The following is a 26,629-nucleotide window of genomic DNA, read 5'->3' on the forward strand; positions in this document are numbered from 1 at the left end:
GGAAAGCATGGCCTACCCATATTTATTTTTTATATGCGTTCTGGGTGCTACTGCAATGAAGAATTAGGAAATAATTTGTCTAAGAAAATATATGCTTGCTTGATTACAGCTTGATACTTTATATACGATGCATAAAAGTAGCTGTGCTTCTTGTTTAGGTGTAGTCTCTCTTCGTGTTTCTGGAATACTAGTGATCTTAGACATCACGTGTTACTTGCTTTGTCATGTTTAACTTTTGATTATGCAATTTTGTTGTCTAATGGAGAGCTAAAAGGTGGGCTTAAATTGCAGATATTCTGATTAATTTTCAACCAACATGATCAAAGCAGTTAATTTCGTTTATGGATGTTTGAATAGTGAAATGTTCTAATAAATCGAAAATGAATATTTGAGAAATGTTACCGCTTAATATTGAATTGAATACTGAAAATTTTCTCATTTCTAAACAAAGTAATATATAAAAGATCTGTGAAGTCTGTATAGTAAAATGACTTAAGTCGTTTACCATAGTAGTTGACTGCAGTTAAGAACTGAAAATTTGGTCACCTGAGGAGCTTGTAAACGAAAAACAGTTGAAAGTTGGTGCACCTGGCACATTATCACAGTGAGAGTAATAAATATGCAGAAGCATCACGTAATCAGAGGCATACAGCTAGACAGGTAGCTCTGTTCACTGACAGACCAAATTTTACACCACTGTACATTGACTCTAAGGGGTGCGAACATTGTGAGGTATTGGCCAAAGGTGATACATTAATTTGCCTAAATCAAGAAAAATTTGCAAGCTGCATAAGGGCGAGGCATCCTTATTGAATGACTGGAGATTATTGAGCAGAAGTTAGCTACTCCATGCGTTTGCTCAGCAACTGACGCCTGTGCGTTGAAACTGCGATTTTCCTGAAGCAGAGTCACTCGGAACAGTCACTACTCACATCTGCCTTTCTTCTTATAGATTCCAATAAGTGTAGTTATCTATTATATTTGAACAGGAATGAATATTCGACATCTTCAAATGGTGAATTCTTCGATCGAATACAAAGGCTGTTTGATTCACATTTGAAATTTCAAGCATTTGCATGCCCTCAATTTAACTATAAGAATTTTATGCTGACAAGGCGGAACACGGCATCTATTTAGCCATCTGCAGTTCTGGAGTGGTTTGACGAAGCCAAACATGTAGAAGAGGCTGGGAGCATGAGAGAGCCATGCACCATTTTATAAATTTGTTATTTTTAACTTCTTTCAATAGCTCTGTTCTATGGTGCCACTTAAGTGTGCATTGGTTGCAGCAATTTCTGTGTCTAGATGTATGATTTTGCACTGTAATGAATGCAGGTGGCCCGGTGCCTTCAAAATGACAACATGCTGTAAATATCATAAGAAGCCAACAAACACTGACACCAAGGACAACATAGGGGAAATTGCTTGTGCTTAATAAATGAAATGAACAAACGATAAATTAATGGAAATTAAAGTGGATGAAAAAACAACTTGCTGCAGGTGGGAACCGGACCCACAACCTTCGCATTTGAAGCATGCAAAGGTTGTGGGTTCGGTTCCCACCTGCGGCAAGTTGTTTTTTCATCCACTTTAATTTTCATTAATCCATAGTTTCTTCATTTCATTTATTAAGCACAAGTAATTTCCCCTATGTTGTCCTTGGTGTCAGTGTTTGTTGGCTTCTTATGATATGACTAATAAAAATCGGGCCCCTCGGTTAACCCCCTTACTTCTTGTTTATAACATTCTGTACAGTATCATGCCCAACTTTGTAACTTTGTATGTGACCCGGTTAGAGACGCTCATAACTCTTCAGCACAGTTGACAGGCAGAATTGGGGACTATGGAAGGCACGGTCATAAAAGGAGTCACCTGTATAAGAAGTAGCATTCACAGTTTCTTGAATTTCTTAGGTGTTCAACTGTGTTCTGCTTGTATAGCCAATTCCCGATATAACACATTTTTTTCTTGTGTTTTATGCAAAACATGTCAGTGAGGTTCTGGTGTAATTTATTATTTTTCCAATAAGATTGGTGGGCTAATTTTCTGTCTTTTTACATTTGTGTTAAACAATTTGCTTGCTAAATTTAATAAATCTTGTGTGTCGTTTTGCTCATTTTCTGTGCTGTATGGTTTTTATTCTGTACAGGCTCCAGGTGTATGAAATGTGGGCTCACGGAGAGCAGGTAGCCTCTGGAGTTATCACTGCAGACACCAAGATTGTCTATCGCTCGGCCAGTAGCATGGTGTACCTCTTCATTCAAATGAGTTCCGAAATGTGGGACTTTGACACCAATGGTGACCTCTACTTTGAGAAGGCTGTCAATGGCTTCCTTTGTGATCTTATTGCGAAATGGAAGGCAAGTTGCTTCACATTTGGTTCTAGCCACTACATGTGTAGACATATATTGCTTCTGTCCGTGTGGTGCAACTTCGAATTATGGTAACCTGCAGTCCAATGTTCGATTCTATGATCATTGTTATGCAGCCTAGTGTTTTACCATAATTTTGCACTAATTGCAAAAAATATATTATTAAAGTTTTGTGAAACTTACAGCGCATTGACAGTGTCAACAAAATGTTGCCCTTCTGTTTAAACACTGTAGTGGTTTGACTTGTTCTCGATGCACATTTATTATATCTTTTGACCACCACTGCACATGATTACAGCTGTTGTGTTCACTATTTTCCTTCGTCATGGCACAGTCAAGTTTAGATTTTCTGGCTTTCTGGACATTACATTATCTACCAAGCTTGGGCTGTGGTGTAGGTCTCACCGTTTGTGCAACTTTTCCTTATGAGGTACAGGACTTGTGAGGTGGAGAACTATGCTCCCTCGTCAATTATGATGTTGGTAGTCAGTTGGGATATGGTAATGCCAGCTGTCAGGGGCTCCACTTGACCACTGGACCATGGGCTTCTATATCTGCCAACACAGATGTGATTGATGGCAATGACAACACTCAAAAACAGTGACAAGAGCTCATAATAGCTAGTACTGTTGTACTCAAGAAAGTTTGTAAGTAAAAGTGCCAGTGCTAGCTTATAACATAAGCTTGCCTTTGGGTGCAGCTTCACAGCAATGCAATCTTCATTGCACACGAAGTCAATCCTGAAAGCAAAATTTTTACTGTTATGATGTCGCACACAGAAGCGAAATTTGCATACAAATTAGCTCTGCACTGCCATGAAGTCACACCACGCTTTAACAGAGAGCAATGCTTTAACAGAGCAGTAATGAAATAGCATTACTGCTCTGATAGCAATAGCAAAACAAGATCGTTTCCAAATCTTTGCTTTGTTCCAACAGTTTCAGTTTATTATTCTTTAAATACAATGAGTGGGTAAGAGGCAGTATACAGATGAGGGTCCCAAAGTCAAAGACTGCAATGGGACCCTCGGTTAGTAATAACAATGGAGAGATGTAGTAAAGGTGAGCAAGCTAAGTAAAAGAAGCAAACACAATCGCGAAAAATAACAGTTAACAACAGTTGTGATCATTTGCTCTTATAAAGGTTTGAATGTTGTGTGTAGTCCTTTGTGTGGGCTGTACATACAAAAATACAGTAAACAATTACGAAATAATGTGCCCTGGTGCGGGAATGACTGGTACACACTGCATAAATTTGTACAGAATGTAGGATCAAAAGTAGCAAATCTTTTATCTTATTCATTGCTTGTATGGCTTCCTTCTTCTTGTAACCAGCAAATCAAGATCTTTCTGTTCTCTTCACCTATTCCTTAGGATATGAAGTGCAATCATGACATCAACATTGTGCTCTTCTCGCGAGTCTTCTATGAAGCCAAGAGTAAAGAGCAGTTTCCAGAACACATGGCCCATTGTGTGCAAGTGGATTACAAAGGGCGTTTCTACGAGGACTTCTATAGGTAGCATCGACCCTTTTATCTTTGTCCAGCAGTCCTTATTGCTGTATATACCAAAAGTTGCATGTAAAAGATGCCATCACTCTGCTGCAGTTACTGTTAGAATTCATTAATGCACACGACTTAGCTAAGCAAATATTGGTCAGAATGAAGTGGTTATTTATAAAGCAGATATTTATGATGTTTGTCTGCTTTAACCTCAGTGATAACAAAGACTTAACATGATTGGCAGTGCTATGTGTTGAGGTAAAATATTTAAAGCATAAAGATAAAGATACAAAGGAAGTAGACATCAATTTATAGACAAAACTGTAATCTATGTGACTGTGGCTATAATGTCAACTTCAGTGTGAGGTCACATAATTTGCAATGCATGCCTGTTGACAGCTCTTGCTGCATAGCATCTCTTCTTCCAGCTTTCCATGGTGTTCCTTCAGTCGACAATTGGAATTGGAGATTTAATATTCAATATTGTGCTTGATGCTATCAACATAAAGCAGATATGATAACTAACCTCGGAATTTATGCAGGTGCTTTGATCACTTGGAGGTCATGAGTGCCATAAAGGTGCCAGCCAAAGTACATCATTTTGTATGGCCACTTAAAGCAGACAATTTATACTGTGTATGCATGTCAACAATATCCCATTTTTTAAAGCTCTTATAATGCATTCTTTATTCGTGTTTAAAGTTGAGTCTGTCGTAGTTTTCCCATTCTTCATATTTTCTAGGGCACCACACTCATTAATAGTTTAGCGAGCTCACATTCTGCATTGCTTTCCTTCTGGTAGGTTCCATGCTTCTGGTTTATCATCATCATCATCATCATCATCATCATCATCATCATCATCATCATCATCATCATCACCACCACCACCACCACCACCACCACCACCACCACCACCACCACCACCACCACCATCATCATCATCATCATCATTTTAATTTTAGTGCACAGTTAATGGAGTTCAGTACTATTGCAGTGACTACCAAGCTTACTTGTAATGCAAGGTACATTCTTTGTACTTTTGTGCAATAGTTACTACATGCGTTTAACTCATTCTCTTAATTAATAAATTAACTTTCATGGCATGAGTGTGGTGATGTGAGCTGTGGACTTGTTGGTTTCTCGTCATGAAAATAGTGAGTTGTAGCGTAGTCAGGGAACAAGGACATGAGGAGGCAGAAAATAATAAACACATGTAATGCTATGTGTGTGTTCTTTCGTGCCTTCTCATGCATTTGTTCTTTGTCAACGCTACAGCTTGCTCGTTCCATGGCACGGCTATTAGAAAAGCCACAAAGATGTTCCTCAAATGTCATGCAATATCTTATGGGAGATGGTAAATTTACTGATGTGGTAAATTGGATGTAGAATAAACTCCCAAGAAATGGTGCTCTCAAATGTAAAAGATAAAAGTAAGGCAAAATGTGCAAGTGCAATTGGCATGATAAGAGAAAAAGCTTTGCATTTCCTGGTTGCATTTCTTACAGCTATAGTTGGTAAACAATGGTAGTTGTAGTAATGAAAGCTTCCTATTGCGTTTTCTTCCTATTGTGCAGAGTCGCAGTCCAAAATGAGCGCATCGATGACTGGACACAGACCTTACGGTTGCTGAAAACATATTTTAATGAATACCCAAAGCAGATCCTTGAGCATCACCATAGGCCAAATGTCAAGGTGCCCACAGCAGTGAACTCGACCGCCTCTCAGGGAAACTTTCTCCAAGTGCTCAACATGTCTCTAAATGGTTTGTAGCCTGTCTGCAGAAATGTGTCAAATAAGGCATGAACGTTGGACTTCTATTTGAAGCATGAATATATTAGGCCGGGGCAATTCATCAATTGCAGCTAATTTGTTTGATTGCGATTAATAAACTGTGGAAATGTGAACAAACTTCGGCAAACATTGGCACCGATGTCTCTGCTTCACTACCTCAAAAGCAAGGAAGGGAATTGAGCAACAATTGTTGCTCAATTCCCTTCCTTGCTTCCCTTCTTATCCTAATTCTTCTTCTTAATCCTAATTCCCTTCTTTATCCTAACCTACAGACACCTAATCTTAGGTGTCTACAGGTTTCTCAGGATAGAAGCTACCCACTCACCCTGTAGTTTGAGCCCATGGAGGTAAAATCTGGTCTCTGCAGCAACTGCTAGTACATGGGCATTAAACGTCATGCCAGCAACATTAAAGGGGCCTGAAACACTTTTCTTACTAATCATAGTATGGCCTTACTGTCAAAGGACGTCGCCTTATGAATGTAATGCTGCAAAAATTTTTTGAAATCCTTCAACTATAACTGGAGTTATCACACCAATGCCTGGCTTTCTCTCTCTTTTTGTCTCTGTAAGTGCGCTGGAAGCTACACGGCTGAGAAGCCAAGGGGGCAAAGCCCCACGCGAAAGTTGAGCATTGCAGCGGCGAAATGGGGTGCCTTGATGCACACGTGTCGAGGCAGCCGACAGTGAAAGAGCTCGTCGAAGAACCCTGGGGTGGCTGCGGTAGACTATGCTAAGCAGGATGCTGCTGCTGCCTTGGATGCCGTGCACAGCAAACGCAACTAAGTGAAATTGTGTGTAAGCCCGCAGTGCAGAGATGAATTAATTTTTCTTTTAGAGATTGTTGACATATATATGTTTCATTTATTTAACTCAAGATTAGCAACTATGTATTACTGAGAATGCTCTAGCGATGACGAAATCAGCCAGTAATGTTGGTGGGACCAGCTACTTGTGATGGCGCTGCATGACGACATTGTGAAAGTAAGAGCATGTGATTTTTCGATATTTTTGACATGAAATTTTCCTGCTGCATGCAGTGCCGCAATATTTGGCTCACATGTTCACAGCAGCCTCTCAGACAGATCAGCAACATTTTCTTACGATATTCAAAGAAGGCTCGGGCACCTCATAGTGGGGCCACCAGGCTTATCCAAGCTTCTTTGTCTTTGTAGCTGAACTTGTGATTTATTTAGGCATTTATCTATTGCCTCAAGGGCAGGCCTGTAGTTAAGGGATATCGCATAAGGGCCATTGAGCTTGAAATGTTCGATCTGTCCACTCAAGCCAAGCATTGCTAATATTAACAGTAACTGTTAATGTGTAGCCCAGTTTATTCTTGCTTCAAACTTTATGTACTTAACTCACTAGTTTTGATGTTTTGAGCTTATGTAGATAAATCAACAAGCCCAAATAATTGGCTACATAATAGAATAAAACATTCCAATTGGGTTAAAATATTGAGTTGTTGCCCAACCTTAATGGGCTCGTAGAATTGACCAAATCATCACATTGGACTTTATTTCTGTAATGCTTTCATGCTCCTGACTTTTCAACAACTGTCAAGTCCATGCTTTATTTTTTACTCTTTGCAGTTTTCGAAAAGCATTTTATGGATCGGAGCTTTGACCGCACCGGTCAGCTTAGTGTTGTCATCACACCCGGTGTAGGTGTCTTTGAGGTTGACCGAGACCTCACCAACATTACTAAGCAGCGCATCATTGATAACGGTGAGAGCATTGTTATTTGTGTTATCACATAGTAGATTCTGTTTATGAATGTGATGTGACCTTGTCTTGCTGTTATTCCTGCAGGCATTGGAAGTGACCTTGTGTGCCTTGGTGAACAGCCCTTGCATGCGGTGCCACTATTCAAGGTGAATGAATTGCGCCTTTCTTTCTTGTTTCATTACGTAAACTGCTACATGTTTAGCTATGTTTTCCTTAATCATTGCTTGCCACTCTAGATAAGTATATTATGTTGCGTAGCTGAGGGAGGGAGATAAAGTTATGTTGTACTCTGCGTTATGAATATAGAATCCCTTAGAATTAAAACAAGGATTTATTCAGATACTCCACTGGTCTGCTCCCCAGGACGTCCCATGTGCTTGTCCAGATAATTTTTTTTTTCACATATGGCCCATAGTTACTACAGTTAAATGTCAATATAACAAACTTCAATGTGACGAAATTCTCGATATCATTAAGTCCTTAACTTTTTATAACTAGTACTTCTCCATAGAACACCATGCATGTTAAACCTCACTATAACAAAGTGTGTTTATGTGCGATTTCAATATATAATGAAATTTAACAGCCGCCGCAAATGAATGCCAGGGCAGTAAATTAAAATTTCTACGAAAGCATATGGTCCAATGGTTGAATTACATGCGGCTGCTTGAGAACGCACCTCTCAAATCACGTGCTGCGCGACTGAAAGTGACTGCCGAAGCAAAGGAGTGTCATGTTTCACATAAAGTTCAAGCGATCCTATCACATGCGCAACAAGATTCTATCACGCCCCATGCACTGTATGCTTTGGGTGAGAGTGAAAGCATGTGTGGGTGAGCTGAGTAGGATTGTGACTTGATAAGCGCTATCTTCCCGCACGAGCAAGGGAAAAGGGTTTGGGGGCGAGAGGAGCTCGCTCGCGGTAATGCGATCAAATGTGAGAGGAGCGGGCAGGTTGGTGTGAGTCTCTTTTTCTAGCCTGGCCATGGCTGCCGTGGCTGTCAGCAAGCCTGAGCGCATACACAGCCCGCGCACCATTTTAGAGGTAATCTGCCGCACGTACAAGGACTGGGCTAGCCAAGGTGGTGTGGCATCATGTATGCTGTCTTTCACGCATTTAGTGCTGAAGGTTGCATAATCTCGAGTTTCGGAGATGCGTTCAAACGAGAGGGAAATAACGCATTTGCTCTCCACTGCCGGTGCTTTCTGTGATAAAATTATGATGCGGGTGACACTATCAGCCGTGTGGGCAGATTGGGCGTAAAAGCATGGCTAAAATACATTTTAACATAGCTGGCTTCACTTTGTAGCACCGATGTGCATATATCATCGACGTGGCATGAAACTGTCTTTTGCCGTCGAACCCTCAAATTCACCTAAATGAATTTCTTTTTTCGATTGCCTGATAATTCGGAAAGCTTTTCAGCCACTTCCGCATAAGGAATATATATTGGCTACTGTACTTAATTTCATAAAACGTCGAAATTCAATATGTAACAAAATTTCAATAAAACGAAGCAAATTGCTGATTTTGCCGGCTTTGTTATATCGAAGTTTAACTGTGTTGTCATACATTCACTTTCTGCAAATTGTGCTCTATTTATCAAATCCTTGTGTGTGATTCTACATTGTGAGGCTCTCATGAGTGCACAGTACATTTAAGAAACTGCATAATTGCCGTTGTTGCCACAAGTTCTAGAATGCATGATGGTGCCCTATAAATATGGGCCGACTGTAAGCCACTTCATTTGATCTGACGATTGATGACTGTGCTTGCTGCTGTCATTGCCATCATGCTGCTCCCTTGTTTCCAGAATGCAAGTCTGCATAATAGGGAGTGCTGTCCTTACAGTCCTTACTGTCCTTACTTTCTGCATCATAGTTAGTGCCACCTGACAATGTTTACTAGGGGTATTAAATTTTCTAATCTGATGTGTTTATCCGAGCAGTTCTGAAATTTGAACATGTGGTGCTACAGTTCTCGTTTGTCTTACGTACTACTCTTTAGCTGTGTGGTGGATAGACCCTCCACCCCCTTTTTTTTTGTGACAGGCAAGCTCTAATAATGTAATAACCACGTATATTTTCCCATAGTTCAATACCTTAGTTAAAAACGGTTGTGTTCGATTAATATTTGGAAGTGGGAATGTTTGCACGCCTGAACATTTACGCATAGTTATATGTATTGTCAGCAGGTATTAAAGATGATTAACATGGAATCGTTTTCTGAGTATTGAAAGCTGTATAATGGCCTGTTTTTTTTTTCTTTTTCGGTTTTATTCATTGAATCATTGTGAAAGATGTGCTTATTTTCCCTTCTTTTTTATATCAGTTTCAGTCAAAGCATCCAACTGGCTTAGATATGAAGGATGACTACAACATGCCACACTGGATAAACCTAAGGTACCCTTAGCGATTCTTGTTTGTTTGTTTACAAACACCCCTTGAATGAGACAATAGCCACATTTTCGCTATTGGCACCCCTTCCTTTTTACTTTCATGCAGGGTAGTAGGCTAAAAGAGTTAACCTGACTCAGGCCAGCCTTTCTGCCATTTCTGAAATTTTCTCTTTCTATTTTTCTTGCCATTGGCAAGTCATGATACATCTAGGCAATGCATGCAAGATTGCTGATAGCTTGTCTTTCAAAGACTGTGAGTGACTGACTGCTTAATGCTTATCAACAGAAACAGGAGACACTTGAGATTTATAAGTATTTGCTACCGTATTATGTGACTTAGCCGGAATGTAGAGGAAGTCACTGATAAAGGAAGTGCTTGCTGGGATATGGGAATTGAATTCAACATGGCAGCTGTTTGACATGTGCCAGAAATTGCATGCCATTGCCCACTGTTCGCTGTGAAACAAAAGCAAGATTCTTGCCTTTGAAGCCGCTTCAGTACTTTTTGAACAAACAAATAAAATTGCATGTAATTTTATCAGCTCTTCCTTACCTCAATGAAGTCAAGTTAATCTAAGTTGAATTTAAAATTTAAGCCACTGCATTTTTTGGAAAAAGCACTGCAATGATGGGGTGCAGGTACTAGACTTCAAGCACACTCATGTGGTTTACTTAGTGAAAGCTCTTTTATTAGGACAGTTTAAACTTGCCCTGGCCATGATAGGTTGGTAAAGGTGATAGTTTGATGCATGCTTAGTTGCTTGAAATCATGAAGCAGCCACCTGCTATGTCTTCCTAAAGGGAAAAGTGTCAGCACCTATTGCAACCCTTGTAACATCGTCAAATAACATGAGAAGGCAACTTAAATATGATGCTTCATCTATAGAAAATGATTTATTTTTCCTTGAAATTGATATCTTTCAACAGACACTAAATTGTTAAAAGGGCACGTTCAGAATATAGCATACAATAAAAACTTAACTTTGTCAGTATGCTAAACTGTCTGGAATTGCATTGTTTATTTTTTGGCCTTGTTGACATGTTAGAGTGCATGTTGTTGTTTTTTTTTTGCTTGCTTTCTCTTTTCAGGATAAGTGTGTAGCATATTTGAACAGGCATGTATTTATTATTTCAACACAGCCTTGAATGCTAAAAATGCATATCTTACAGCTGAAACTCTCAATTTCCTTTGCTTGCAGTTTTTACTCAACAACACCTGCACAGTTTTACTCAAAGTTTGTGCCTCGCATCAAACTTCCCACTCCTCAGGTTAGTAAGTGTGCTCTGGGACAATATTGCTGGCCTGTACAATGTTGTTCTCTGTGCAGAATGTAACAGTAGCTCTTTCTCTGCACGGTTCTGTAGCCAAAGCCTAGCCACATGAAAGCTCTCGGTACAGGTACGTATCACACTTGCCTCCCTTTAATTCTTTACCTCATTGATACTCTGGCCTTTGTACATGCAAAGTTGTTTGTACTTTGTTCTGGTACTATTCATGTTCCCAGAGGTGCACTTGTGTGGTGCTTCTGTCTTACTTTAATGTACTTTAATGTTCATTGCTCTCTCCTGCTTTATTGACAGCTTCCCAAATGTGTTTGTGACATCCCGCTGACTATGGCATTACACTGGTATTCATTATAGTGCATGTTGCCTTGCTGTCTTGAGTAGAATGGATAGAGTAAATTAAAAAATTAGCTTAACTGCTGTTTATAATTTATCAAAACCTCTTTTCTACTTTTATTACCTGATTAAGTGATTTCATTGTGGAAGAGGAAATGTAAGTAAGTTGTGTCTTTCCTGTATTTTGCTTTAACCACCTTGGACAAATAACCACTGGACAACCGACAACATGTCGGTTGTCGTTTCTTAAAAGAACGCTAAGGAGTAACACTGAGTCAGTTAAGCTAGGCTAATACGGTATTCTTTCGAAACTATATTTGTTAATTCAGAGCTTGTAAATTAATTATTAGATGAGAAAACAAAGGTCAATGTTTTATTTCTTGAATTTTGCACCAAAATCTTACTGTGGTATGTTACTGTTACATCATGGATTTCAAGGTATCTTCTTCTCATACTTAGGCTGTTGTTAAACAAGAGCATTAAAGTTCTTGAAAATTGCTAAGTTCAGTCGTTGGCACTTTTGGAACATAATGTGGTGCAAATTTACTGATAAAATATTAGCTAGTCCTGAGTATATGTCAAATGTCCGTAATGTCACAGCAAACAGATGTCAAATGTTCATGATGTCATGGTGGGCTGATTAGAGAACGTTGAAGCAGCGGCGCCACCTGTCTTTCATTTTTTTCATAATTTCTGGCTTACCAAGCATCAACAGTGACTTTTTTGGTGTTGCGAAAGGGTAATTACACGGTTCAAATAATTTTTCTCTTTAGTGTCCCTTTTACTTGTTACCTTAATAGGAAAGCTGAATTAGCTTTGCTGGCATGGTGACATACTGACAATATCTAGTGCAAGTACTATAGTTACAAACTGTAAGCTTCCTTATAACAGATGACAGGGAAAGTCGATAAAAATTATTGTTCATGAAGCATCACGTAAGAGGACACGCAGATATTAAAGTGGATGACAGTGTTGTTGGCAAAGAGCTGAAGACATTTGAAATATGCAAACAGTGTATCACTTGTGGCTTTGCTGTGCTTGTGCTGTAGAAAAGGAGAGTGAAGTAACATTCATAATGGTTGTTATGCATGACTGAGATTTTGCTCAGGCTTTTGAGAACTGATTAATGCATATGTAAGCCAACCCTCTGTAACCTCGATGGATTACAAGATTGTGAGGTTCAGCTAGATGTAAGAATCTAAATTTTTGCCCATTTTCTTTTTCTTTTTTGGTGGATTTGTGCCATAGCTACAGGTCATATATTACTGTACATATTTAAAGCTGACATCAGCTGCAGGGCTATACTGTGCTTTCTGCCCTCTGTATAGTTCTTGAATTGCACATAATTGAATTTTATTGGCTTTAAAATGACAACACAAAGGAGTAGAAGTAGAGACAGTTCATATGCTGCTCAGAAATTTTCATGCTCTTCTGGCAATAATAACTGTAAGCATTCAGTTTTACTAGAGCACCATGTGATACAGTGCAATCAGATACTCACTGGCATCTGTCCTCGTCGTCTTTATTTCACATACAGGGATGTACGCATGCCGTGGTCAGCCTCCTATTCGGGCCTCTGACAGCATCTCTGTAGTGTACGACTATGATGAGTATGATGCCAACATCTTCAAGGGATGCTCTCCGAACCAAACTGGGCCCAAGTGAGCAATACTTATGGGAGTTAGAAGCTTGCATGCTATGAAGATACAATGCATATGCCTATTGATGCGCACGTGATTGCATTAGCAATGGTGATTTATGGCTACAGAAAGAAAGACAGTATATGCGGTGGTTAAAAACCTTGCTTCTTGTTTGAATCAAAGCATTGTAGCCATGGGGGATACAACTCCTAGGCACTACACAGCCACTACTTTGCAACATTGCTACATGTGCTATTTTGCCGTGTCGCTAGTGGGTTTATGTGGAAGTGGAGACAGCCAAGGTAGCCATCGTGCAGCTTTTTTTCCACCATCCCTAACACTATGGTATGAAGCCCTTGTACACCGCTACTGTGACGCAATAGAAGGCACCAGCCTATTGCTGGTGGATCGTCTAGACTACCTAGAGGACACCATAGTTAAGCACATGGCTGCCAATAAGAAGCAAGCTATACTGCTGCAGTACTTTCAGCCAAAGAAATAAATACTTTGCGTTAAGCTTGAAGTGAGTATTTACTGTGCCCCGATTGGTTCATTGATTGGTCTGTACAAGTTCTTTACGTGTTTTTTACGTGATTTTATATATGAAATTCTGGCTATGTTGAACTATTTCGAGATCACTGCGCTGTTCGATCTATATCGAGGTTCAACTGTAATAATCATACTTGAAAATAACATTTAAGTTGATTAGCAGACATACTTCATGAAAATGAGAGTGGAAATACTTAAGTGCATAAAGTTGATACACAGTGCCAAGGAACTGCATGATTTGTTGTATTTTGGTTTGATCCTTGAAAATTCTGCACATTTAACCATAATAGCTCTGTCCAACGTGTCCTGTGGAATTTCTTTTATAACCAGTGGGAGCACTTCCTCAGCAGTTATCACTGCCATAGCTATAGTTTCAAGGAAGACTTGAAGTGGCTGTTAACCCGCCGTGGTTGCTCAGTGGCTATGGTGTTAGGCTGCTGAGCACGAGGTCGCAGGATTGAATCCCGGCCACGGCAGCCCCATTTCAGCGGGGGCGAAATGCGAAAACACCCGTGTAGTTAGATTTAGGTGCACGTTAAAGAACCCCAGGTGGTCGAAATTTCCGGAGTCCTCCACTATGGCGTGCCTCATAATCAGAAAGTGGTTTTGGCACGTAAAACCCCATAATTGAAGTAGCTATTAGACACAGTAAAGCTAATATAAGGACACAGTTTCGCTCTACCTGCACATTGTTCTCAGAAATGTCACAATTTATGTGATTATCACTAATGAATGAAGTACTTAACTCAAAACCACTAACCTTCAATTAAAAACTTCGTGGGATGTATTATAATTGCAAACTTGAAGCCAGCCAGGGTGCAAACTGTATCCATGAAAATCTTGTATTTAGCCACACTTCCTAGAAGTATATCTTTAGAATTTACAGTATAATGCATGCTGTTCCGATTTACACTTCTCCAAAATGCATTTCTTTTGCATTTCCAGTGCTTCCGCCATGTGTCCCAGCTAGCATTAGCCAAGCTGTTTAAAGAGAAGAAAAAGGTTAAAAAAAAAACATCATGCAGGATATGGTTAAAACACCTACAGCGTTTGGTCATCAGAAGTCTGGTGACCAAACATGATAGGTATTACAATCATGTCTTACACTGTGTTCCCTAAACCTTCTTTTTTCTTCTTGTAACCGTTTGGCTAACGTTAGCTGGGAGATGCTGTATATGCAGTGTTGCTTTCTCGTCCAGGCTTGACCTGTAAAGTTGACCCTTTTTATCCTGTAGGATGAGCACACTGCAAAGGGCCAATATGCGCCGTCGTTCTCATCTGCCAACACCTCCACGACCCTTGAATCAGGACGATGACACTTCGTCATCACCAACCTACTCTAGTGGGTCGTCCCATTCCCGCTCGGGTGCCATATCAATCCCTAGGCGGGGGGTGTCATGTTTTGCCGGCACTCAAGCAGCATCAACTCATGGAAGCGATGGTGTGTCTCACAGCATTTTTTCACCTGTCTGATAATGTGATAAACACATTCTGCACAAGGAGGCACGGAAACACACTTGTCCTCTCGGTGTGCCCTTGTGTGTTGTGTTTGTGCAGTTCATTGTGTTATGATGAACTAAGTTAAAACACTGGTTTGGGTACACTTACAGTGTGGCATGTGAATTTCCTTTCACACAAACACCACCCTTCTTCACCTCCAGGTTTTTATGAAGGCTGTTTGAAATTATTTTTCACAAAAAGATTTGGTTCCTGCACAAAATCTACTGGAAGACTGTGCTTTATTCTTGAAGCATCCAGAAGGATGAGGATGACTTGCTTGATGGTGATTATACAGTTAAACTTCGATATAATGAAGTCAGTAAAATTGGCAATTTGCTTCGTTATATCAAAATTTCATTCTATTGAAATTGAACCCTTTATGCAATTAAGTACAGTCACCAACAGATTTTTCTTACACAAAAAGGGGACGCAGAATTTTCCAAATTATCGGGCGATCGAAAAAAGCAAATTTGAATTCAGAAAACAATTCATTTTGATAAATTTGGGAGTTGGCGACGAATGATACAGTTTCATGCCACTTACGTCAACAAAATCTTCACATCGGTGGTACGAACTAAGCGAAGCCAGCCACACTTTTGCATGCACTCTGCCCGCACGGCTGATAGTGTCGCTTGCACTGGGATGATGCTATCAGGATAAGTGCCACCAGCGGGGAGCGAATGCTTCGTCTACCTCTCGTTCCAACAGGTCTCGAGACTATGCATCCTCTAATACTAAATGTGCGGGAAGACAGCTTACAAGGTGCCACGCTCTCTCGGCACGCCCACTCTTTGCACACGCGGCAGATTAGCTCTAATAAAGCAGGGTGTGCGGCTGCGTATGCGCTCGGCCGCGCTTACAGCAATGTGCGGCCACGGTCGAGACGTGCGCCAACTTACCCCCCCCCCCACTCCTCCCCCTCGCTCGCACTTGATCGCTTCTCTTTGCCTTTGCATGCGTGGGGAGGTGGCCCTCGTGAAGGCATTGTCTTGTCTCACCATTGCTTTCACTCGTACCTAAAGCACTCAGTGCGCAGGGCATAATAGGATATTATCACACTTGGACTTTACACGGTACCAGATGCGGCTTTACTTCAGTGGTCGTTCTTGTCGCACGGCACACGATTTAAGAGGTGCACCTTGCAAGCAGCCACTTGTAATTCAATCATTCGACCATCTGCATCCACGGAAGTTACCATTTATTGTCTTGGCACTCCTTTGCGGCAGCAGTGAAATTTCTTGATGTTGAAATCAGATAAGAAATATGAATTTCATAAAAAGTATCCACAACTTTCTTTCTCCCTGAACATATGTGGATGTTCCTTTTTTCTCATTTCAACTGCAAACAAGACCTTTTGTGCAGACAGTGTCTGTAAGCCAGAAGTAGGGGCACCTTATTTCAGTAAACTTTAACCCTTTGATGGTTGCATTTTTTCGTAGTAGCCGTGTCCCCATGGTCAATTCCTTAATTGCAAATTCCACTAGTAGGAAATGATCAAAAACTCTTTGAGTACAGCAAAAATTTATTGCATGCAATATTTTGTCTTAAAAGTTATTTACTCACACCAACAGTATACACACATATACGCTACAGTCGACTTTCGTTAATTCGGCCTTAATGGGACCAACAAAATTGACCAAATTATCCGGTGGGTTGAATTAAAAAAAGTGCATTGCTGACTCAGTTGGCATTATTTGCCCAATTCTAATACGTCTCCAAATCAAATGCATGCCCGCTTTCTAGCGTTTGACGTGTCCAAAGTGAAAACTAACCTAGAGATAACATTAAAGCTCCTAAACAAAATAGAAATCTAACGTGCACCTGATTTTCTAGCAAAAAAAAATGTGTAAGGGTCTAATATATGTTGCACCATAGTGCATACTTGACTTGAAGCGCAAAAAAGACGGGGACAGAGTAAAGAAAGATCAGACAGGACGAGCTCTAACTTCAAACTAAAGTTTATTCTAAAAAAAACCGTGCGTTTTTATCTGTCGACAGTGATCAGAAGCACAATACATCAGTGTGCAAGCGTGCTCTAATCCTTCCGAAAAGATTAAGACAGTTGTAAAATTCAATTTTGACACGGCTATGCGGATAAAAACAAAAACCAAAAGCTCCGAGATCGTAAGACATAGAAGCAAACTCTGAATCGGACTCTTATCATGTGGGCACTAATAGTTTTCTGTTAGCAGTGAAAAATGCCTTGTCAAAATATGTTATTTCACTTGTGTTAAGACCAATTGAGGGCTGGCTGACACTCGTGGAACTGTTTTTTGGATGTAGAAAGCCTATACAACCTCCCTAGTTGTCCTATCTTGGTGTAGAAAGAGAACCGATGTGTCATGTAGAATGGGTTTACATCCGCGTTGTCGGCAGTGTATGGCAAGATGTGAATATGGCGACCTTTTTCGGGAGCTGTCGTGCTCTCTGAGACTAATGTTTAAGCAGCAGCATGTCTATACGATGTATTTATGCCCACATAAAAAATGAAATGAGGTACACAACATTACATGCACAAGTAACAAAGTTTCTGCTGTGTCTTGAGGTGCACTGAGCTTGTTTTGGCTTCCCCTTCCTGTGCATGAGCTTTTGAAGAGATGGATAAATGGCACCTAGCTCGTTCCTAGCAGCTAAAACAACATCAACATTATATTGGGAGGCCAATTTTTTTAGGCAATGCAAAAGCGCATGAATATACGGTATTACTGCATACTTATTTCTATTGTCAACCCATTCCTTTAGTGTGCACTCCGCTCCTGCCTTGATGGCTTTGAGGCACTTCAAGCTGCTGGCTGTTGTAGTAACAGCCTCAGGGTAGCCAGCTTCACAAATTTTTTTTGACCTGACCTTCCACGCTTTGTTTTACTAGATGTTGGCAAGACTTAGACAACGCCGAGTGGACACAGGAAAAAGCGATGCCATTTTTGACAAGTTGCGAGTGGTACAAACGAAATCTTAGGAGTGTCCCCATGTTTTTTGCACTTCAGGTCAAGTATGCAGTCTCACAAACTCGCACAAATTTCGGCTCTTATACGCACCATAATGGGAGATATTTTTTTAAATGTCAGCTTCGCCACAATACATCTTTGTCATGCGGCAAAGCATACGAAGGTCGCAAAGATGGTTTTGGTTTCGAGTCTGAACCCACCGCACACACAATATCCAGGCCAATTTTCAAGAAAAAAAAAGAAAGCGCTCAATAAAATTGGGGAAATATCATAATCAGACATTGTGAGCTGTGGTTATTGCTTAAAAATCTTCCTAGGGCAGGCGGGTGTTTTCAACGGGAGATGACGTGTGCTCAACACATCCGCTGTCCCTTAATCTCCACCGAGACAGACACTGCCAATAAAGGGATCGCTATTGAGGTCACCATTGGGGTTTCAAATTTCAATTGACTTTGAGCAACTCTATTGAGATAGCAGCACCTCTCAACAGCCAGTGGTGCCGAATGCATACGAAATGTCAGACAGAAGATACCTGCCATACATATACGACAAAAACCCTCAAGATGTTAACAAGACAGCACAGATTAAGTTAGTTCAACTCAAATGCTTTCACATGTGCTTTATGCCTCTTTGGTGTTATTCAGCATTGTACTTCTTGCTTCGTGTTCAGAAAGCATCAAGCCTGCAAGTTTGTTATTGCTTGGATGTTTATCTGACTCCATTTTCACTGTTCACCACTTACAGTTTGCAAACGTTTTAAATCACTCTGTGAAAAAATGAGGTTCAGAACAGTGTGCTCTTGCAGCCTTACTCTAACGAGTGCTCTAAAACTCAAAGAGTGTGAGGAGTGCTGTGTCTCTCAATCTCTTCGGCTTTGGAGAAACAAACAATAGCTTCTTTACTCCATTTACGTAAACCATGGCTGCAAATATTCTTACAATGAGCATGCCAAATGTCTTGAGTATTGGCATAAATTTTTGCTGCAGCTTAGCAGAATGTCAGTATGAAAGCATGGAGATGTATTGCTCCGCAGGTGCAGCTATAGCTGTGTGCGATGTGGAGAAGCCGCGGGTGCTGGCAGCTAAAGAAAACTTCGAGTTTGTGGTGTCTCCACCGCACCGAACAGTGGTTGGTAGTGCTGGCCAGGTTCCTGAGGCACTGCAGGAAAGGCAGAAGACACCTCAACAGCCCAGGGCTCTCATTAATCCTTTTGACCCTTCACAGGTGAGTGGCCGGCGGTAGCCAGCAGATATTATTGTAATCACCATTTATGAGCCTTAAAGGGCCCCTCACCAGGCCACACAACAAACTTTGGTTATATGCTGGAAGTTGTTACTTGTCCCCTAGGGAACATTCTGCCGCAAACATTCTTCAAATCGGCTCATTAATAGCCGAGATAGAAATGTTCCAGTGCTACGAACCCATGATTTCAAGGGGCGAGCTTCACGGCAAACATAAGCGCTCTCTCTAATTGCCCAGCCTAGCCTTAGCAAGCAAAATTGCTTCCCTGCATTCTCCTATACCTGAGCTCGAGGATCGCGTAATGCATACATCTCGGGCCCTGCCTTCATCTTATTTTTCTCCTCGTTCTTTTTGCGTTGCGGCGCACTTCCACTGACGGAATCACACGCGAGCTGTTGTGATTGTCTCGTTTTGCGCAGCGCATGATTTTGCGCGCTGTGCACGAGGACACCTGACTAGCTGTATAAGTCAGTGCTGCACAAACAGTGAGGCAGACACAAGCGGATCATAGAGCACGATCTCGCGCTGGAACATGGTAGAAAATGAGATAGTTTCAGTATATGCGCGCGTGCCTGCACGATGTGAGAAGAAGCAGATGAAACGGAAGTATATTTCTCTTGCTGCGGTGCGATGTAAAACAAAAACACCACGATATTCAATTTGTGATTTTTATTATTTCTCTAAGCTTTAATTGGTCTATTTGGGCAACATATTACACAAATAACAGATGTTGCTTTGAATGATTCTCGAAGTCGCGTGTAACCACGAGCGACATCACGTACATGTAGGCATACTAGCACATTTACGTCATCCTCCAGCTTTGAGTGCGGTGGCCGCGAGGAGAAGGGAAAACGGTGTTTGGGTTGAAATTTCTTATCTTTCCATGGCGCGTAGTGATATAATACTTTGCAGACACGATCGTTATTGCGCATTGTGTGCTCTGCGCTTGTCAGCTCAAAATGGCCAGACCTGGTGAGGGGCATTTTAAGGCATCCCACATGGAGTGTTACCTAAGGAGGGGAGCACAGAACAAAAAATAAAGCAAACAATCATCATTAGTAAAAGCCAGAAAAAAAATTTTTGCATAAGTTGTTTCAATAAGCCTTCTTGAAAATGTCAGCATCATCTGTGACATCAAAAAAAATCATGGGAGTTTTGAGGGTTGGTTTCTGGTTTTTGCACTTCCGGTAGAACGGGTTCTTGGCCACCAAACTGCTTAGAAATCAGGGGTACTGTGGTACTATGCCAGTGGAGGGGGGGAGGGGGGGTAATAAAGGCAGCAAACGCTCGCTTCGATCTGGCGTCAAATTCTGCGCATGCTCTGTATTATGTATGGTTTGGCATGCGTTCCACTCAACTTTGAATGCGTGGACATTTGGAAGACTTCATATCCACCTGAAAGAGTACAAAACAAAAAAAACATACTTGCAGGATGTTGCTCTGTTTTGCATGAAAATCGTCAATAAATGCACACTTACGCGAGTGACAACCACTTCAGAACAGCGCACTGTCAACTGACAGCCGTCAGAAGGGCCAGTAGCCTAGCTCGCTGGATCCTGCAGCCACGGCCGATGGCACCTGCAATCTATCTCATGATAGACAGCTTATTTTTGTCAACATGATTAACATTTGTACAATTATGTTGCACATAAATAAGTACAATTAGTTTTCTTGACACCATTGGTGTGTGCAAGCCAAGTGAGCAGCCTCACTGAGACAATCGGTGTGATGCTACCTGCCTGCAAAATGATCTTGCTTTGTGGTTCCCAATCTCGCCAGTGGTTATATAAGTAGTGAGAGCTTCTTTACAGAATAGGCATACTTTCGGCATAACTTAATCAGTGAGTTGCTATTTCCTATTGGAAACGAATTGTAGCCAGTTTTTAAGCCGCTGTGAGCAGTGATAGAGTCAAACGGCCTCAATCAGGACAATCGGACTAACAAGGAACTGGGCCATTGGCGGTGCCACCGCTGTGGCAGGCATCGTGACATGATGATCCACGCTGTGATTCAATGTGGCCGTCCAGTTGCTGAATACGACACTCCATTGTTTCAGGACTTGTTAGAAATGGCTGGTGCGCAGCTGTTGGCATAGGACGGATGCTGAATCATGCCGTGTGTCTCCTGCTTTTACGAATGCAATGAACTTTTAGTGGCAACAGCTAGCTAGGCACAAAGCCAAGGCTTTACGTCCATAAGTTACTGTTACACGTAATATTGCACGGAAGAATTGTCGCTGATGCTTAACGATGTGACGCAACCCAAGTGGCGAGTGTGGCAATCGAGTTGAAGGCCTGAAAGGGTGTCAGAACTGTGTGTGACAAAAAATGGCTTTGAGTCACAGTATAGTCGACTGGAGAACTGCGGTCCCAACATACTGGGAAAAAGCAACTGATCCATTATAATATGGAGTTACGTCAGTGAGAAACTATAATGTAGAAAGCTTTGGAAGAACTGGCACCAAAACAAAAGTTGCATGGTCACTGTGGTGATATGACAAGTTTGATGATATTATGCAAACATGCCAAAACTTCAAGCTGACGCACTATAAGACGTTTTCTGTACTGCGGCAGTAAAACAGACAACTCATTTTATAACTATGTACATGCCATGCAAATGCACATATCAAAGTCAGATGTTGCAAATACATTTACGGTACTTTGTATACATGAACTTGCAATATGGTGGCTGCGCTGTGATGCAACTTTTCATTGACAAAGCCATACAGAAAAAAAGAATGGAAGTTGCTATGGTATAGCGCTAAGAATGAAACGCAGCAAGGAAGTAATCTCATTTCATGGCAGGCTTATAGTTGATAAAGAAACATTTTATTGGGATGAATCACAAAACAGGCGACTAAAGGCATGAGAGCGTCATTCGACCAAGCTGCACGCATGACCTCCCTTAGTGCCTTGTAACAGGCACTAAGGGAGGTCATACGAAATACTTCTGCTGGCAACATGATCCACACATCACTTGGTTGCACAATCAACTGCTCATTGATGACGCCTTCCCGCCATCCTACACTGTTTTTCGTAAAGACAGGCGCACTAGGGGAGGAGGTGTAGCAATCTTAGCTAAAAGCTGTATCAACACTGTTTTAATGAAAGATGTTGACGAAATAGAATGCATATGGATTAAGGTGGCTTGCTGGGGTCGCAGTCTAATTGTATTTGGGCTGTACAGGCCACCAGATGTCACTCCAGACTACCTTAGTGCCCTGAAAAATTATATGGCTAAATTTGAAAATAAGGTCTTGCTAATTGGTGACTTGAACTTACCTGGAGCAGACTGGGAGAACCTTGATGCTGGCATTAACACCTCAAAACATGTTAACATAGTTTTTGACATAATGATTATGCATGACCTGTTAGAAATAGGTGACGTACCAACGTGAGTACAGGGTGATTCCACCTCAATATTTTATCTTGTGTTTATTAACTACAATTTCTCTGAACGCACTGTGGAAGTAGGACAAGGCCTCTCTGATCACAACTTCGTGTGCGTTACCTTTGCTCTTGTTCCAGTAACAAGCCATAATAGTACATTACTTTGTTACTTTAAAGACTACTCTAGGGCTAAAGATGCACACATAGTTGAACACATGGAAACATGTCTTACCAGTTTTGATGATGCAGATGTCAGCGTACTCTGGACAGGTTTCAGAGAAATGTGTCGTTTCTGCTTAGATAACTTTGTGCCAACCAAGTGCAGAAAGATTAACAAGCAAACACTTTGGATAACTCGAAGCATTGTTCAGATGAAACGCAAAGTTAAACGATTAAAAAAAATGACAGGCACTGGCAGATTTGATATATGATGCGCAGCACAACCTCGCTTAACATGTGTGTAGCTCAAGAGAGTATTATTTCAGAACTTCCTTGCCTAACTTTATTAAAAGTGACATCAGTAAATTTTGGAAGTATATCAGCGAAAAGAAAAATACGGTATCACAAATGTCAGTAGAAAGAATCGACGTAACAGCCGTTGCCCAGCATTTTAATGAATATTTTCGGTGCACGTTTAACACTTTAGTTTGAAACTGTGCATGTAGCATAACAATTTTTTCATGTGCAGACACACTATTAATTTCTTATCCTGGTGTGGTATCTACGCTGCTTAATTTGAAAACCAAAGCTTCGTGCGGTCCCAGCAATATCCCAAACATATTCCTACGACGATATGCTTTATCTCTTGCTAAATTTTGGTTATTATTTTTCGCACTTCTTTGCTGATTCACAGTGGCCCAGTGATTGGAGGACAGCTTGAATTGTGCCCATTTTTAATAAGAGAGACTGCCCGACACTAGGAAATTACCGTCCTGTTGCAGTAACTTCGCAATGCTGTAAAATTATGGAACATATCACAGCTGTTAGTATAACAAACTTACTCGAGGAAGGCTACATATTGACCAACTATCAGCATGGGTTTCGGAAAGGATTATCAATTGTAACTCAACTTATCACATTATTTCATTCTCTCGCATTAACCCTCGATAGACCCGGTAGTATAGATATGCTTTTCTTAGATTTTTGCAAAGCCTTCGATAAAGTTCCTCATATTAAACTCATTTTCAAACTTGAAACAATAGGCATTCCGCAAATACTTGTTGCTTAGATTTCAGCCTACTTGAATAATTGCAAACAATACGTTGATGTGGCGGGTAAACTCTTTGGCTGTCTTCCTGTCACATCTGGTATATTTCAGGGTAGTGTGTCAGGCCCTTTGCTCTTTATATTGTATATTAATGATATTGTTGATGTTGTTCGCCCTGGTGTAGAAATAAGATTGTTTGCTGATGATTGTGTTTTGTTTAAAAAAATTGATTCCACTATCGATTACAACGACCTCAACGCTAGTTTGGGCAATATACATGAATGGTGTGTAAAATGGGGAATGGCCCTTAACACGAGCAAATGTGTCTGCCTCCCAGTTACTCGCAAAAAAAATCCACTGTCATGCACCTACATATTCACCATTACCATTGCATTCACCATTACAAGAAGTTGCTATAAATATCTGGTTGTGACACTCACTTCAAGCCTGTCTTGGAATCTTCATCTTGATAATGTTTGCTCATCTGCATTCCGCAAGCTTTGTGTCCTTAAACATGAACTTAAAGCTGGTCCCACTAGTGTTAAGCTCCTCTGCTATGCTGCTCTTGTACAGCCAAGACCGGAATGTGCATGCATTATATGGGATCCTCATACTAAACACAACATTGATAGTCTTGAACGTATTCAGAGAAAGGCTGTAAGGTTTATTTTTAATAAATTATCTACATTAGACACACGTTCTGATTTAATGCAAGCAAATGGCATTCCCCTATTCAGGCACGAAGGCAAAAATTTAGATTAGAATTTCTTTCCCAACTCTTGGAAAAAAAACTAGCCCTAGATTCTACAACATATTTGTTACCCTTAACTAGCACGCCCACCCGACACCACAATGAAAATGCCCTAACCCCATATTTTGCTTGCACAGACCTATTTAAGTTTTCTCATTTTCCGAGAACCATTAATGAATGGAACTGCCTCGCCAAAGCAAGTCATCAAAGTGTGAAGTAACCTTTCTGAGCCTGTATTATTGTTGCTTTCTTTCGTTGCTGTTTCGTTCGCATTTCTTTTGTGTTTTGTATCGACCACCCTGCTTGGACCATGAGTCTGCAGTATTGCGTAAGTAAATAAATAAATAACAAAAATAAAGAACAATGTAGCATACATACCTCATGTTCCGACAGCGAGCATCCGACCCCTTTATGCATGTGTCACAGCATATGCTGTCAGTACTGTCTTGTGGTGTTGCTGATGTGCGGTGTGTGTATGACATGTGGCCTACCCATTTCAGAGCCGGAGAGAAACTGCTGCGCATGCTTGGCTGTGACAGAGAGCAACGATGTCACTACTGGCACAGCTAGTCCTACACCACCTAGATAACACAAGGCCTTTTCACTCCGATCCATGATGTCATGTTACCTGGCCCGACTGCCATAGAATCTCATGGGGATGCTCCCGAGTAGGCAAAGTTATTTTGATGTCACCGCTTTCATCATGTCAGTCTTGTCAATGAAAATTTCGGGCCAGGTAGCATGACGTCGTGGATTGGAGTAAACAGTCCTTTGGTATTTAGGTGGTGTTGGCTAATCGCGCGCCTCTCTTTCTTTTTGTGCATGTGCATAGAGTTGTGCTGGAGGAGTTCTAGGCGTACAGGCAACCGACAGACAGATGGACAGACAGACGAACGAGTCGGCTAGCCATATAAACCTTCGCTGTAAAATAAAGGGATTTGTGTTACATTTGAAAAAATATTTCTAATATTTGCACACGTTGCTAATTACTGCACAGTACTTGCTTTACTTAAATTGCTGCATATGAGAATGTTTGGGTTCTGTTCTTGCGTTTTATTTTAAAATTTTTTTTCTGTAGGTGACAATCAAGCTGACGTCGAACCGCCGTCGGTGGACGCACGTGTTCCCATTGGGTACAGCTTTTTTCCCTCAGTGTTCGGTTCCTTCATTCAGACCTGTCACTTCGGAATTTCAGTGTCCTTTATGTTGCTTCTCTTCAGGACCAACTGGAATTTTCATGCAACAGCACCACTACCAGGCCATACCACACAGTTCGAGCCGGATGATGGTTCAAAATCATGAGCTCTCTGCACACCAGGAAAAACCTGCGATGGACGTTCCACACAAGAAGGCTGCTAAAGAAGGTCTGTTCTCTCTCATGCCTAAAGTATTCTGGCATTGCAAAATATTTTCACAGTGTTGGAATGTACCTGCTTTTTGGACTGCAGCATTGGCATGCTGCAAATGCTCTAGTAAGTTGACGCTAAGAGGAAGAAATGCAGTTGGACAGGGCATCTAATGCGTAAGGCAGATCACCAGTGGTCTACTAGGGCTACAGAATGGATGCCAAGTGAAGGGAAACGCAGTTGGGGATGGTAGAGAACTGGGGTGGTTTGATGGAATTGGGAGATTTGCAGGCATAAGATGGAGCCAGCTAGCACAATACAGGGATCATTGAAGATCCCCGGAGAGGCCTTCATCCTGCAGTGGACATAAATAGCCTGATGATGATGATTTGCATGTTCCTTCCTTTGCGATATTTCACTACTGCAAGCAGGTGTACATCGCAGCCCAACCACCCATCGCAGTGGCTTAGCAGCTATGGTGTTGCGCTGCTAAGCACGAGGTCTCGGGATCAAATCCCAGCCACCTCAGCCACATTTCTATAGGGGCAAAATGCAAAAACACCCTTGTCCCGTGCCTTGGGGGCATATTAATGATCCCTTGGGGGTCAAAATTAGTCCAGAGTCCCCCACTACAGCGTGCCTCAT

At 41.2% G+C, this 26,629-nt stretch overlaps 1 protein-coding gene across 6 annotated transcripts in view; it reads left to right on the top strand.

Annotated features, from left to right (window-relative positions):
• The window catches only part of Iml1 (GATOR complex protein Iml1), a 68,449-nt gene that overhangs the window by 6,012 nt on the left and 35,808 nt on the right, over positions 1-26,629 (top strand). For 5 of the 6 annotated variants that reach the window (XM_075685428.1, XM_075685429.1, XM_075685432.1 and 2 more), the window contains 13 exons: positions 2,150-2,360; positions 3,746-3,888; positions 5,448-5,635; positions 7,259-7,393; positions 7,478-7,539; positions 9,726-9,796; positions 10,992-11,061; positions 11,158-11,191; positions 12,950-13,073; positions 14,837-15,042; positions 19,083-19,273; positions 25,717-25,771; positions 25,859-26,002. In XM_075685428.1, the coding sequence (XP_075541543.1) occupies positions 2,150-2,360; positions 3,746-3,888; positions 5,448-5,635; positions 7,259-7,393; positions 7,478-7,539; positions 9,726-9,796; positions 10,992-11,061; positions 11,158-11,191; positions 12,950-13,073; positions 14,837-15,042; positions 19,083-19,273; positions 25,717-25,771; positions 25,859-26,002 (1,634 nt within the window). The remainder of the gene's footprint in view (positions 1-2,149; positions 2,361-3,745; positions 3,889-5,447; positions 5,636-7,258; positions 7,394-7,477; positions 7,540-9,725; positions 9,797-10,991; positions 11,062-11,157; positions 11,192-12,949; positions 13,074-14,836; positions 15,043-19,082; positions 19,274-25,716; positions 25,772-25,858; positions 26,003-26,629) is intronic. The other variant, XM_075685430.1, reaches the window with a different exon arrangement.

The sequence above is a fragment of the Dermacentor variabilis genome, chromosome 3 (assembly GCF_050947875.1).
Source record: "Dermacentor variabilis isolate Ectoservices chromosome 3, ASM5094787v1, whole genome shotgun sequence".
Lineage (NCBI taxonomy): Eukaryota > Metazoa > Arthropoda > Arachnida > Ixodida > Ixodidae > Dermacentor > Dermacentor variabilis.